Genomic DNA, 15,095 nt, shown 5'->3' with positions numbered 1-15,095 from the left:
TATAAAAGCTTCACACATCCCATTATGAAGTTGTTGTGTATGCATTAGATTAGAACATTCTAAATTCTTCTAGACGGCATTAGGATTGGCAGAAGTAGGATATTGTATCGGCCGATTTCTAGTGCAGTAGAGTGAAAACGATGTCGGAGATTTTGGCACCTAAAGCAAAAAATAATAAGTAATAATTGCGCCTTACAGAAATAGCTTAAAAATCATGACGATTGCACAGCTGCATGCGATGAGAATGACATGCCCCGCGACAAACACAACACTTGTGCACTGCTTGTTTCGTCTCTGCTTGAACAAATGTCGCATATTAAAATACAAACATGGTTTTACAATTGCTGTTAGCATTTAGCGTTAACTTTAATTGTGTATTTTTCGGTCAACAAGAAAAAGTCAAGTTGCAGTTAAAGTTACATTGTACAAATTTAGTTAGTACATGCCAAGTTAACCATTTGTATTTTCATATTTTAAAACTGTGCATTTTCAAATATTAAAATCAAGTTTTTGTCTTTATTATGATACTTATTGAATAAATGTTTTGGTCATTTTGACTGAAATGGTGGTTTATATGAAGCTATTCTCAGTACATTTTAAGGCAGTATTTTTTTTTCACATTAAAATACAGTATTAACTCAGGACACTGCCAAAACAATGCTGCATTTAATGCATACGTCTGAATGGTAAAACACAAAACAGTGAAGGAGAAAAAGGGTCTCCTATATTCGAGGTAAGATGATGCATTTTATCTGAGAGGAGACTACGGGCCTCTGCAGAAAAGTGAAGACAGTGAGATATACAGTAATACTGCAGTACAGTTATTTCTAGTTAAAAAGTTGCATTACTACAGAGCTAAACGTTTTGATTTGATTTTGCCAATAGAAAAGTGAGTATAGCTGCACTTGCGACATTCTTTCTTCTCATGCTTTTAATCCTGCCATTAGCATTATCAACATTAATAAGCAGCTCTGTTTGAAAATATTTTCTCAAGAGGCAGTGTTGCTTTTACCCTTAGTGTCTGCCAGACTGCCATGGACGGGTTTTTTAAACCGGGGTCCGTGAGCTGTAACCCGGGGTCCCACAAAATAATTCACAATAAAAAATGTTTTGTTTTTTTTATACCTATACCTACATATGTTGACCGGCACGCCCATAAAACAACAAATATACTAAACCAATTACTTCTCCCTACCTATAAGCTTTGGGCTCATAAAAAGCTTTGATATGACTGTGATATATCACATACTGTAAATCTTACATCATTTCAGTCCCGCATGCTCTTTTGTCCAGTAGCATTTTACATTTAATGAAAGGCAACCTCTGCACAATATTTGCGGCTTGGAACCCCATACCTCGGGTCAAAAGTTTCCAACATAATAATAAATCACTTCTTTTAAAATAGAAAAGCAATTGACTCTATTAATGCCTTACACCGAGCTCTTTTCTCGTAATATACAAAACAATGTGAAAAAGATTCCACTCAAATTGTCTTTTTCCTAGAAGTAATTCAAGTCACTTGTTTTTTTTTTTTTTAAATCAGAATCAGAATCATCTTTATTTGCCAAGTATGTCCAAAACACACAAGGAATTTGTCTCCGGTAGTTGGAGCCGCTCTAGTACAACAGACAGTCAATTTACAGAACACTTTGGAGACATAAAGACATTGACAAAAAACAATTGTGCAAAAAGATGCAAAGTCCTCTAGCACTTAGAGCAGTTCGAATGACTAATATTGCAATAGTCCGGTGCAATGACCATTGTGCAAAGGGCGCTGAGACTTCAAGGAGTGTATGCGGTTTAAAGTGACGAGTAGTGCGATCATCTGGGACAACGTTGGTTGTGCAAATGTTACAGATACTCCTCAATCAGTGTGCAAATGGAGCAGATGCTACTCTGGCATGAGTGGCCAGTATATGCAAATAGTGCAGCATGGCGAGACAACTACAGTGAGTGCACTAAAGGGTCAGACAAGTCACTAAGATGGCAACACTGACTGAGCATAGAAAAACGAACTCCTCTCTGTCCGCAGCCATGTTTTTTTGTGGAAGCACATCACATCAACTATCAAAGATGGAGAAATACAGTAGTCAGTTAAGTTCATTTCAATTTGGTTAAGTTCATTTTCTAGTAAACAAGTCATTAATATTTATGTTGAAATCTTAAAAAATATATATAAATCCCATGCCACATGGTAGTTATGCTTTATAATGTAAAGCTAATGAGGGTTACAGGGTACAGTTCCCCTGGACCCAAAAGGTTTGAGAACCAGGATTTATGCCATACATTCCAGTTGTACACTTTACTGTGATGCCCAAAAGGTTTCAATTAGACTTGCATGTTCATCATCCCAGGAAAAGCTGGCAAAAAACCAGAGCACTGCCATCCAGGCAGCCCGAAAAGTGTTAAGACAACAGCAGATGTCTGACAGCTCAATGTGAATGTGGCCTAGCAGGCAATCGACAAGACATGAGAGCACGCTCAGCGGGCCGCTCCACATTGTTAGCTGCCATAAGCGAGCACACAGGGAACCTAGTCGTGTGGTGCCTTCACTGAAGCCACAGGTTTTGAACACTTCTGCTGTCGCTATAGTCATTTTCTTCATCTATTTAAACCAAATACAGCGCTTCCGCAAACAGTGGCTGGGGAGCATATATTTACTCAACTGCAGATAGGGGAGGCACATATTAAAGTATGTTACCCGTAAACTATTATTTAGGTCGAGCAAAATTGTGAGTTTAAAACAAAATAGAAATGACTTTTATGGAGAAATGTAGAGAAATGGCAAGAACCGAGGGCAGGCTAGGAACAGAAACATGAATGCATTTTGCAACAATATCGAGCAATCAAGTCAGTCCACTTGAATATTAATTATGGTTAAAGATGCCGCCTGCACAAAACTAGACTTTACACCGATTTTACCGGCCTGATCTGTATCGGATGTTGATTAGCATTTTATGTTGAGCGGCTGATCGGCTTTAATGTCATAATTCGCTGATCCAATCAATGACGTCATTGATCGGCTCCGCAAAAGACATTTACTCCGCGTCGCCATCGTGCACAGTATATTTGAATCCAAAAGCTAGTTTATTTTTAGCCTTGTCGCATGTCTTTTGACGTAGTACTGTAAATATCTGACAGCGGTGTGGGACAGACAACACGTCTGAGACAGACGACGCATAATGCCTGCATCAGACTACAAGACAAATTTGCTCTTAACATATTTTACCATTGAAAAATCTCACGGCACACCGACAAACAAAAATGTCACAAAAAGTGGATAGATTAATTACTGTATGTACTTCCTGCCATCTAATAGAAGACCATTCATTTGTTCTGTCTGTCACTGTGCATCACTGGCATAAATAGATGAACAAAGATACATTATTTATTGTAAATATAAATTTGTAGCAATTAAGTACACAAGTATATACTGTAAATGAACAGGTTGTTTAAATAGACACATTGCTCCATCTTGTGATCGTTTTTTTAAACTCGCTGATCGGCCCCAAAAATCCTGATCGTGTAAAGCCTACACAAAACTTAAGCCAAGATCATCTCAGTAGTATATCATTAAAATTATTAAAATTGTCTCTCTCTGGACCCATCTAATGCCTCTAATTTAATTTAATTTTTTCGGATTATTTTAAAATTTTGCACAGTGCAAGAAGAATAACTAATCAGAAGAGACTGTCGTTTGATCATGTACATGCGTCTCGCAAGAGAGACTATTATAGACTTTTGGCAGGTCTATTCAACTCCGGTTAACAACAACAGTTACTGTATATCCCACTAACGAGGATCTTCCAAAAAGGAAGCCCCACGAAGTCTTGCATTCCCCGAGAACATTAACATAGACGCACAACATCATGCTTACTGTAATTTCTCGTGTATAATGCGCATTTTCCCCCACAAAATGTCAAAAGTCAATGGTGCGCATTATGCATAGGGATAGGGGAAAATGAAAAAAACTTTTATAACATTTTATAAATGTATCCCGCCATCTAAAGGTTATGAGAAAGGTGAAGCCAACACTTTCATTCCAATATGACAGGGGTATGTATGACTGCATAATATGTACATTTGTGCTCATAAGTTGAAATATTGTTGTTGTTTACGACTGATGACTGAACAACAACCATCATTAATTTCTTCACGGTTATGTTTTTTGTTGTGTTTTTTTTATGACAATGCTTGTCTGAAATGCTTGACAGTTTAATTTGAATCCCAATTAAAATAAAATTAAATGTGTTCTGCCTGGCCCTTCATGTTTTCTTTAAAGAATTGTACCCATCTTACAAATTATGCCTGGGTAATCAAACATATGAGCACAACTGTGTGATTTCTCATTTACTAAATAAAAGTAGGGCTGTGAATTTCAAAATAAGAGCAAATTAAAAAAAAGTATTATGTGTTCAAATAAAGTGCTTAACTTTAGAATACTTATTTGAAAAAACTAACAAAATACAGATAATTCATGTTTTGATCATATGGGTAGAAGTAAAATCATGCATTGTAAACATGCATTATACATAGGTTGAAGGTTTTTCCAGAATTTTGAGGTCAACTTTGGGGTTGCACAGCATACATGGGTGCGCATTATACACGAGAAATCATGGTAATACTGCACAAACGGGTAAGTCTCCAAACTTTTATCCACCTGAGAGACTGCTTCTGTGGGTGCTGCTGTTTTGGTGAGCAGCACAGTTCAGTTGGGCACAGCAGTTAATTCTTATGAATGCGTGTCCTGTGTGAACCATAGGATCTTTGAACTGAGGTAAATACAGTTATTACCAGTTTTATTCCTAATGGAAATTTAAGGGAGGTCTGTATTTGTCCCGAGTGGATTTGAGTGGGCAAATTTGGTGAACAGCATCGATCAAATTTAGTATGCACTCGGCTTTAAATAATGTGCAGACACACATGCGCTTGTTTTGCTCTTTTTTAATCAAAGGAACATTCATAAATTATAAACAAAGCTATCCAATAATCACATTAAGATAAAATTATAGCTAAAGCTATTTTATGACCAACGGTCAGATTAAAATGTGAACAGGGAGGAATAACTAACTTAATTCAAAGTGCAAAATTGCAGTTTCCCCCCCACCCAAAAATAAGGAGAAAAAAAAGTTTACTACTATGATTAAGATCGTTACTTAGTGGACTTCTAGTGCTCTCATTTCGCCTCTCAGTGCTGTTAATATTTAAGTCACTTCACTAATTTTTTTATTAGAAAACTTCTCATCTAAAGGGGTTCCGCAGGGGTCATAAGCAAGTATCATCTGCTTAAAAGCCTCGATAAATATCAATTAAAATTGTGATAGGCCCTTTACAGCCAAGGGATGACCAAGTTCTTGTCATTTTTTTCTTTACATGTTAAGTTAAAGCGCACCATTTCTTTTCTGTATTACTGTAATAAATACCAGGAGTGGTCATTTATTTCTTGCAAGAAAAGGAGAAATTGTATAAAGAAGATGCACAGAATGCAGTAAACAAGGTCTTTTGACTAACATGCGGAGGTGGGTAGAGTAGCCAAATATTGTACTTAACTAAGATTACTGTTACTTTAGAATATGACTCAAGTTAAAATAATAAGTAGTCATCCAAATATTTTATTCAAGAATAAGAAAGTACTCAATGAAAAAACTACTGAAGTAAAGAGTAACTTGTGAATAACTTCAGATTTTTTATTTTTTAATCAGAGCATTGGAGCAACGGGCGCCCTATGCAGAAGTCGAAGATGGAGTCTAAAAATAGACGCACACACGTTAGAATGCATAAATAAAAGTAGCGAATGGCTTGTGGATCATTGCAACAGAGTAAAAGTATCGATCCTTCTTCACATAAATACGCAAGTAGAAGTAAAAAGTACGGTGCATTTATAGTACTCTGTCAAGTACTGTTTATCGAAAATGTTACTTGAGTAAATGTAACGGAGTATATGTAGCGCGTTACTACCCACCTCTGCTAACATGGTAGCTTATGCTAAAAGAGAGTTTTTTTTGTGACCACGCATTGTAATAATAATAATAATAATAATTGTTGTCTAAAAATATCTAATGACATGTAATGGTCTGTTCTGGTAAATTCCTATTACAATTCCAAGTTGGACATTAAAAGGAATTAACGTGAGCATATGGGAATTCATAGTAATTTTAACTCACCAGATACAAATATGCAATGAAATCAAAGATACATGAAATGCAATTTCAGCAACCAGAGTCTGGTTGCTTAAATATAATTATGTTGGAAGATGTTTTTATCAGTGACACTATATATGTATATTTCTATTGCTGCTGTCCAATGAAAAGCAAATACTGCCAGTCCAAATTTTGATAGTATGTTTAATACAAATTCTTACAAACTCATACAATTGTGATATACAGTATCTGCTTTGGACAGCGAAAATATGTTAAATTAATGTTAATTCATGCAATTTCCAAAAAGCTTCTGTTAATTCCCAACCAAAGTGTCTTGGAGGTTTGTACTCAACATACAGTTGGACAATGGCACATCAGAAAAACTATAATGATACCATCGAATTTCATAAAAAGGCAATACTGAAAAGCCATGTCCACTAACGGATAAATCTGTTAACTTTTCAAGAACTCACCTCGTTGATGAGGATCCAGTGACAATCAAAGGCCACCAAGTTGGTCTCGACCACCTGCAACACAATACGCAACATTTAGCATTGAAAACACACACACAGTAATGATCTACAGGAAAAAACATTATGTCTCTGAAATTGCACAAAACTTCAGAGTTAACCGTTGCGTAGTGGTGGGAATTAACGAAGTACAAATGAAGTGAACCCCCGACTTTTTTATGGCGTATCGGGTCAAAGCCCTGAAACGAACAGCAAAAATCTGCAAGCAACTGACGCTTACACAAAAACGTTTGTAACTGCCTGTAGATGACTGAAGATGGCTGCAAATCACTTTTTCTATTAGGCAAAGCTATGGCCTGACCAAAGGAAGTTCCTTTGCTCAGCGCATCAAACTAACATTTTTATGAGACATGTTTTTTGTTTTTTTTCCCCAATGAATGATGATGCAGCATCGAGATAAGTAAAAGGTTACAATTTTGATTGCTTGATTGATTGAGTCATTGAGGACTTGGGGACTTATTGGGTGGAAAAAAAAAACGGGACAGCAATGATATTAAGGAACGTGAACGAAGTGGCAACAGATACTTAAAAGTAAGGTATCCCCTACCCATGTCCTTATTGAAGAGGTTTATTGGATATTGTCGGCTTCAAGAATGATTCCTGGCAAATGTTTTGTGTCTTGTGCCAACCAAATAACCACATTTATGGTGTTAAAAAAAAATAAAATCTCAGTTTAATCTGAAAAAAAAAAAAACATTTTTTTTCACTTATCATTACCTAATGAAGCATTTTTTTGTCTGTCATTTCATAATGTTAGCAAAGCGAGGGTAACGTGTTGTTTTAATGGCAGACAAGCCCGAGGCAATGCTTACTAGCTTTACCAAGTTCTGTAAAAGTTATGAGAGGAAATGTTGTTTTACACAAGTTTCTGTACTTCTACTTAAGAGTGTGAGTACTTTTGCTTCCTCTGCCGTCCTGCATGTGAGACCTCAGTTCAGTGAGCGGGAAGGCATTTTTGTGATATTTATTCTATTTATAAAAAAAAAAAAAAAAAAAGGTGCATTTTCTCCTTGTCAGTGATACCATTTGCATAGTTATTGTTCATATTTATTTGTATTGTAATACTGTGCCCTCTGTGCCACTGCCCTCTCACACTCCACATAACCTCTCGTTTATCATTAGCTATAATTGCTAGTTGCCTATATATCATAAAACATTCTTTTTGGGCCGTAAACAACAGGCAACAGCTGGAGCGGGTGACGGCGTGTGGTTAATAGTGCTTTAATCTCCCACAGTGTCTCCATAAAACTTCATCATCGTAACACTGACGGCCACCATAAAGCATTCTATCCACGGATAGAAAGAACGAGGCTGGACGGAGAGTGATGACTCACAATTAAACACAAGATCTCTACCTTATTCTTTCTGCGCCATGCAGTATGTTTCCACTCACTGAGCAGTAGACTCACATTTTGTGCTTCCTATCCCAAATAGCTACTTGAAAATGCTTTTATTTCGAATTCTGTGCTTGTGTTATTATGTTAAAGAAAGTATGTAGGATGAAGTAAAACACATATACTGTAGGTGCTGATGTGTTTGCTGACGTGGGTGTGTGCCAGTCCAATTGTTTCCAGTTTATTCCATTACGATCTCCCAGTGGCAGCCGCCTGGACAGATGTTTACAGCTAATGAGAGAAAGGACACACTCTTATAACACCACCTATGACTCCTCGGGGGTTGAAGCTCTTCGGTGGTGGATAGAAACGAGTTCCGTCGGCAAACAAGGTATTATATTACAGTTGAGCCCACAGTACACACGAAAGGCTAAATTGTAAAAAATCAAGTGTGTGATTTTTTTATCTCATGGCATTTCTAAACACCTATTACTAGGGCTTCAAAGAGTTGGAAACTTTCCAGTAAATATCAACGTGGAGCTAACCAGAGAAATTTGGGATCATATTCAAACATGAATGTAAACATTTTGTTTTGTCATAAGAAAGAACTTCATGCAAAATAATATAATTAAAAACGGTTAAATTCCAAAATATTTATTTGGAAGTAGATCTTTATGTTTTAAATATTGTATTTAATACCATGAATGTTGACTTAAAGGCTCACTAAAGCGGCTAGCATGAGAAACTAACACTGTTGTGTACATATATATATATATATATATATATATATATATATATATATATATATATATATATATACGTATATATATATATATATATACATACATACATACATACATACATATATATATATATATTGTATATATATATATATATATATATATATATATATATATATATATATATACATATATATATATATATATTAAGGTTGTTGTCAAAGTTAAAGCGTTAACTCGTGATTAACCACAAACAAATTATCACATTAATCATGTATTAACTCAGATTTGTTTCGACCACACACACTCCTCGTCCTTAACCGCGGATGGATATCTGAAATGCGGTGCAGGTTGCTCAAGGTCAGTCAGTGATCAGGTATATGCTTACGCCAATGCAAAGATAAGTGAGGAAACTCGGACTGGTGCGCGCAACAGCAAATGTTGCTTGAAAAGTCACCCCCAAGGGCTTTTCGTGAAGAAAAAAAATTGCATCCATTCATCGAAGCACAAGTTTAAAATATCATCTCAAAGCAAAATGTGGTACTGTGCCTTGTATATTTGGCACCTGTGATTAATCGCGATTAATCAAAATTCAAGTCTGATTAATATGATTACAACAAATATTGATTGACATACATTCTACAAGCTTTAAAGGCCATCCATGTAGCATAAACTGATGTGTTTGCATCATAAAGGAGGCGCCATCCCCACAATCTGGGAAACACTGTGAAACTTCTTCAATCTTGCTGGTGTCCAACAGAAAAAAAAGCAGGATTCTACTTCTTGGGCAGGCTATCTCGCCGCCGTCCATGCATGATATCCGCTGCTCCAGCGCGGCTTATTTGCATATGGATGGAATAGGTCGCCGTGGGAGAATTACTTTCTATAAATTCCCCAGTGCATTTAATGTCCTGCAGCCTCTGCTGGAGGAGAATAACAAATAGAAGGGATGGAGGAGATGATGATGGACTTCAGAGGGAAGACAGAGGGGCTTCGGCTCACAGAGGAGAGACAACGTGCGGCGCATCCTACTCGACAACGTCTGCGAGACCCAAGGCCTCGGGGCTACACAAACATCCTGAAAGAAGAAGAAGCTGAGATTCTTCAGTGGGAGCAGCACCAGTTGTTGTTCCCAGTACATGCTGTTGCTCTGCTGGTCGCATCCAAGCTGTAACACACCAGACATCTTTGATTCAGCAGTGGAGAGGATGAGGATCAACAAGCTGTTGTCAATTATGGATAATCCCAACGACTCCCACTCATGGGCGACTGCAGAGAACTTCGGCACACTGTCCAACTTTAGAAATGTTTGGTTGGAGATATGTATCCCAATATGCATATGTATGAAAACAAAATTAGGCTTAATTTACACGTGACACGCTTTCAGTAGTCCTGTAGTAATGCCTGTAAAATCCAGAATTTGTCTGCCTTTTTTGCAGATTGCTGTTCTGAATTAAAAGGCATCGACGTGGACCTGGGGGAAGAAGTACACTTGCAAAGTCAAGCCCCTTTCACAGTGCTGGTAAAACCTGGTATATTTTCGCAACGGAGTATAAATATAGATTGTTCTGTATGGATGGTGCTGATACGGATTCGGGCTACAAAGTCGACTTGGCAAATTTCCGCCTACGGAGGCAGTATTTGAAGCCTATTTTAGATTGCCTGTAAAAGCCAACATTTTTTTCCAGAATGGGGCTAGGAAGTGGACCCAGCAAGTTTTTACTTTCTGTGGTAAGCTCAGAAGGCGTTTTGACACTGCATGTAAAAGCTAGTATATTTCTGCATTTCAAATATTTAATTTTTTTTTTACCCAGGTTCTTGTGTGTATAAACAGCCCTGGCATGGATTGAGGTATGAAGGCGACCCGACAAGTGTCTGCCTTCAGAGGTAGTGTCAGAAGCCCCCTTTTGCCATGGCCATTAAAAGCTGTCATTTCACCACCTTTTTTTTCCAGGTCACTGTTTTGTATAAACTGCACAGACAAATTGGGGGGGAAAGAAGTCGACCTGGATTTTCCAACTTCGGCGGTCGTATCAGAAACTGTATGTGAACGCTGTAATTTTCCTTTTGCCACTTTTCCATTTTGCTGTTCTGTATGGAAGGGGGTAACACGGAAGAGAGGGGAAGTTGACCTGATCTTCTGAGGCAGTATCACAGCTGCAACAAGTGCTAAGTAGAGCAGGCAATTTCTGCTTTTGAAGGTAATATAATATCAGGAGGTCCTTTTACACTTCCTCTTTTTTTGTGTTGATGTTTGTATGAAAGGATGAAATGGGGGTGACTTAGTAGACCCAAAAAAACCTCAGCACTGACGAGTAATGGAGGATTAAAGTTGAGCCAGCAATTTTCCACCTTTGGAAGTAGTATCAGAATTTCCTTTCACAATTCCTGTAAAAATAGCATTTTCCCGCAATGTGTTTGTGATGCTGTTCTGTATGAACAGCACTGACACAGAATGGGGTGTGTAAAGTCGAGTGGACCACTGCCTGTCTTCAGAAGTTGTATCAGAAGCCCCTTTTCAGCCTGCCTAAAGCCGGCATTTACCCTCCATTCCCCCCCCCCCCCCCTCCAAAAAGGCACCGACACAAAATGGCAGTACACTTAGGAGATTGTATCAGAATGTCACATGGGCATTGTAACATCCTCTCCAAAAATCTAAAAGCTATAACTCCCCAAATTGGTTGTCTTCAAATCTCAGTGATGGGTTAATCCTCACCATCGCCCTGTAATAACACCTTCTACTTACACCCCTCAGATATAACAGACAACTCCACTCATGGTTGCTGCTGGATGACATATTGTATAGGCTATATCAAGGTTCAAAGTGGGGACATACACTATAATTCCTCGCTGTAAATCAATGTAAGTAAACAAATCAATAATCATAGTTTAAAGCCATTGTATATGCTATGATAGTGAGACAAGCAAAAGATGTGTAGATGGTGGTGGGTGCTTATAAAAGGAAGACTGGGCACGGCTATTAAATAATGTAGGCCTACTGCAAATTGAAAATTAGATTAAGTGTAATTTAATGCTACGCTCTATTTGGGATCAAATATAGCAAATAGCCTGCAGGCCGAGCCCTCCAACATCTGCATATCAATGCTTCCCACTTAGGCAAGCAAACATAAGTGGAGAAAGAACACGCACGAAGATACGCGATGCATTCTTCCACATCAAAGTCATCCAAGCATCCGTGACGCTTGTCGACCTTCGATTTGGTCGACTGTCAAAACGCAATTTCCAACTGAGATAAATTAATTTAAAATAATCTGCTACAGATTCCAAAGTGACGGCATCATGAAACACAGATAACACTGTACCACTTGATCACATGTGACAAGCATGACAGTCAACCATTTGGCAGCTAGCGAGAGAAGCTTACGTAGCAGGCTTCGTATTTACTCAGTGCTCCTTCTCAAACAACAAACGGTTCAAATTATTAAAAAGCACGATCCATGAGTTTGACTCCCCCTCCATTACGCGTTTGTCGGACAATCTCGAAGAGTATTTTCACTATATTTTTCCCTCTGAGAACATCCCGTTTCATTCTGTTGAGCAATTGTTAGGTGTCGTCTCGGTTTCATTATATCAAAAATGTGAACAGCATGATGACGAAGACGATTTAAATACCAATTATGATTGATCTAGGAAATTTCATGGCTCAAACACCTGTGTGTCAATTTACTTAATTTGATCTCACACAAGAGTATCCCATTTTTAGAGTTAAGAAAGAGTCAACAATGTTGAAATGTTACTTAAAACATTTCATTTACACTTAATAATGTTTTCATGATGCTGACAGAAGAAAATGATGTGAATCTTATGAACAAATCTGCTGGGACAGATTGTATTTGGACTTTTACTGTATGAAGTAAATGCTACGTGACGCATCACAATGGTGCAAGAGTATGTCATTGCAATGCAGGTCAGTACATTGCCAGACCATTACTGAGCAAAGATTGATCCGTAGGTGTTTTAATAACATGTAAAATGATTTCATGTATGCGACATGCTGTCATCAAAATAAACCAAGGATCAAAAACCCAAGAATCAAAATTTATAGCACACCCACCTTTTAAAAAGTCAATTTTCCCTAATTCCCCTTTTAAACTATGCCACCCTGTTCTCAACATAGGAAGTCATCAGAAGAGGCAGTGGACCTCTCGTCGCCAAAAAAAAACAAAAAAAATTTTTTTTTTTTTTTTAAAAAGCCCCAAAATGAATACCCAAACCTAACATAATAAACCAAAAGGAGCCTTTCAGGTGTAAAATATAGAGGAGAGTAATGACTTAGATTATCATCTAAGTGCTCTGAAGTGAGTTAACAAATGGCGTGTGATTACCAGGCACATTAAAAAATATCACGAAATGTGCAGACAAAAGCTTTCGCCCCCATATAAAATATCTAATAATAATAACGTGACCAAAAAGGCATCCTGTAGTGCTTTTGAGCACATGCATACAAATTAAGACCTTGTATAACAGAATATTTTGTCTCACATTTGAGCCTTTTTATAAATAAATATTCCTGCAGTTTTCACACTGATAAATAGAAGTAATAAAAATGGCTTCTCTTTTTTTGTTCGCAGACGGTGAGTGTGTTGGAAATGCAAGAAGAAGAATTTGTTTTGTGCATTCACTATTTGCGTTAAGACAGCAAATTAACATGACCGGACACTACTTTAGGTACACCTGCAGATGACATCCATCCATCCATTTTATATACAGATTATCCTCATTATGGTCACACGTGAGCTGGAGCTTATCCCAGCTTTACTTTGGTGAGAGGCGGGTTACCCTCTTGACTAGTTGCAAGTCAATCACAGAGCCTCAAGCCAGAACCTCTCGACGTTGAAGCAGACCAGTTAACCACTGATCCGCCGTGCTCAATACAATCCGATCCGAGACAAAAGCTGTATAACAAATTTGACCTTACCCACGGTGATAAAACTGCTCAGTTGAGGTATTCAGGTATGGAAATACTGTGTGGCAGTGGTGGAAAACTACACTGCACCATCCAGAGTGTTGTTTCTATGAAACACAACGCTGTGGATTCATCTTACAACATTACCCTGAAAAATAAATGGCTTACAGATCATTTGCTTAAAAAAAGGCACCCCAAGTGGACATGTACATACATGTACATGATCAGAATACTTTCCACTATCAACCCAGGCTAAACTAAGCTCCTTCCGTAAAAAGCTTATCCCTTGGTGGAGATACTTTACTTACATACTTCCTAGACAGCAATTATTGTACTACTTTCCTTTTTAGAGGGATTTGGGTCATTTTAGGGTGGGGACAAAACCACAAAATAGGTGAGTTTTTTTCCCCCAGCGAATAGCTGGGGATAGGTTCCACAGAAAACCAAAAAAAGATTTTCTGAATAGTGAACATTGAATATGCAGGGATTACTGCAGTCATTTTTGACTTGACATAAATTGTAAATAAGTAGAAAATCGTTTTTTATTATTATGCTCATACCTGCTGTGGCCCCCAGCCACTATTTTGCAGAAATAGGTTAGTTTCCATCATGGCACTGTGCATTTAAGCTGCAGCGACAGGCGAGCAAATGACTTCTAAGGCTTCATTTCTAGTACAGAGTATTTTGTTCAGGAAACAGTGAGATTTTGTGTAATTAAGTCTTTTCTTCATAGCAATGGAATGTACCACGACACGAGTCGGAAGGGTGTCAAAGGCCCATGCGCTTCCTTCCTTGCAGCTAATGACTTGAAATCGCTGCCATTACGGTCGCTTTAATTAGTCTGATCCAGCGGTGGTCACACACCAATGATCGACTGGTGTGTGTGTGTGTGTGTGTGTGTGTGTGTATGTAGGTGTATCTTTGTGTGTGTCTCTGTGCATGCTGGCTGCCACATTCGACAAAAGCCACCAAACGTCCCATTGACGGGGTCTCGCCCTTGATCTCTGGTGCAGCTCACGCACTATCGACATTATTGATCCCTCGCTCACTCTCTGGGGAAAATCCAGTGTGAGACAAAGATGCAGCAAAGTCATTCTTCATTTCTGTTTTTGTTGTTGTACCCTTTCAGCACACGTTTATATACTCTCGTCTCCGCTTGCCTGTTCCTGCCTCCCCATGCTCAGACAGAAAAGGTCTTTGTGCCTTTGTGCTGCTGTGGCAAAGGGTAAAAGGGCCAACATGGATGAAACCCCTACACATTTGTTTGTGTGTGCGTGTGTCTGCAGACTCTTTGGCCTTTTAGTTATTGATTGGGCCGAGGATTCAAGCGACTGTCAAATCCACTGAGAGGTTGAACACAAACAAACAAACAAGGACACACACACACACACGTCCACTAAAAACATGACAAGATGAAACCTGAC

The 15,095-nt window shown here is 38.2% G+C and overlaps 1 protein-coding gene across 5 annotated transcripts in view; it reads right to left on the bottom strand.

The window, feature by feature from the left end:
* grid2 (glutamate receptor, ionotropic, delta 2) overlaps nt 1-15,095 on the bottom strand; it is a 468,731-nt gene that overhangs the window by 167,793 nt on the left and 285,843 nt on the right. For all 5 annotated transcript variants that reach the window (XR_009768266.1, XR_009768267.1, XR_009768268.1 and 2 more), the window contains exon 5: nt 6,614-6,667. Coding sequence is in view for 2 of the 5 variants with exons in the window: in XM_061671868.1 (XP_061527852.1) it covers nt 6,614-6,667 (54 nt within the window). In the remaining 3 variants the exon portion in view is untranslated. The remainder of the gene's footprint in view (nt 1-6,613; nt 6,668-15,095) is intronic.

This window comes from Phycodurus eques, chromosome 3 (genome assembly GCF_024500275.1).
Source record: "Phycodurus eques isolate BA_2022a chromosome 3, UOR_Pequ_1.1, whole genome shotgun sequence".
NCBI lineage: Eukaryota > Metazoa > Chordata > Actinopteri > Syngnathiformes > Syngnathidae > Phycodurus > Phycodurus eques.
This window is presented reverse-complemented; position numbering and strand designations above follow the sequence as displayed.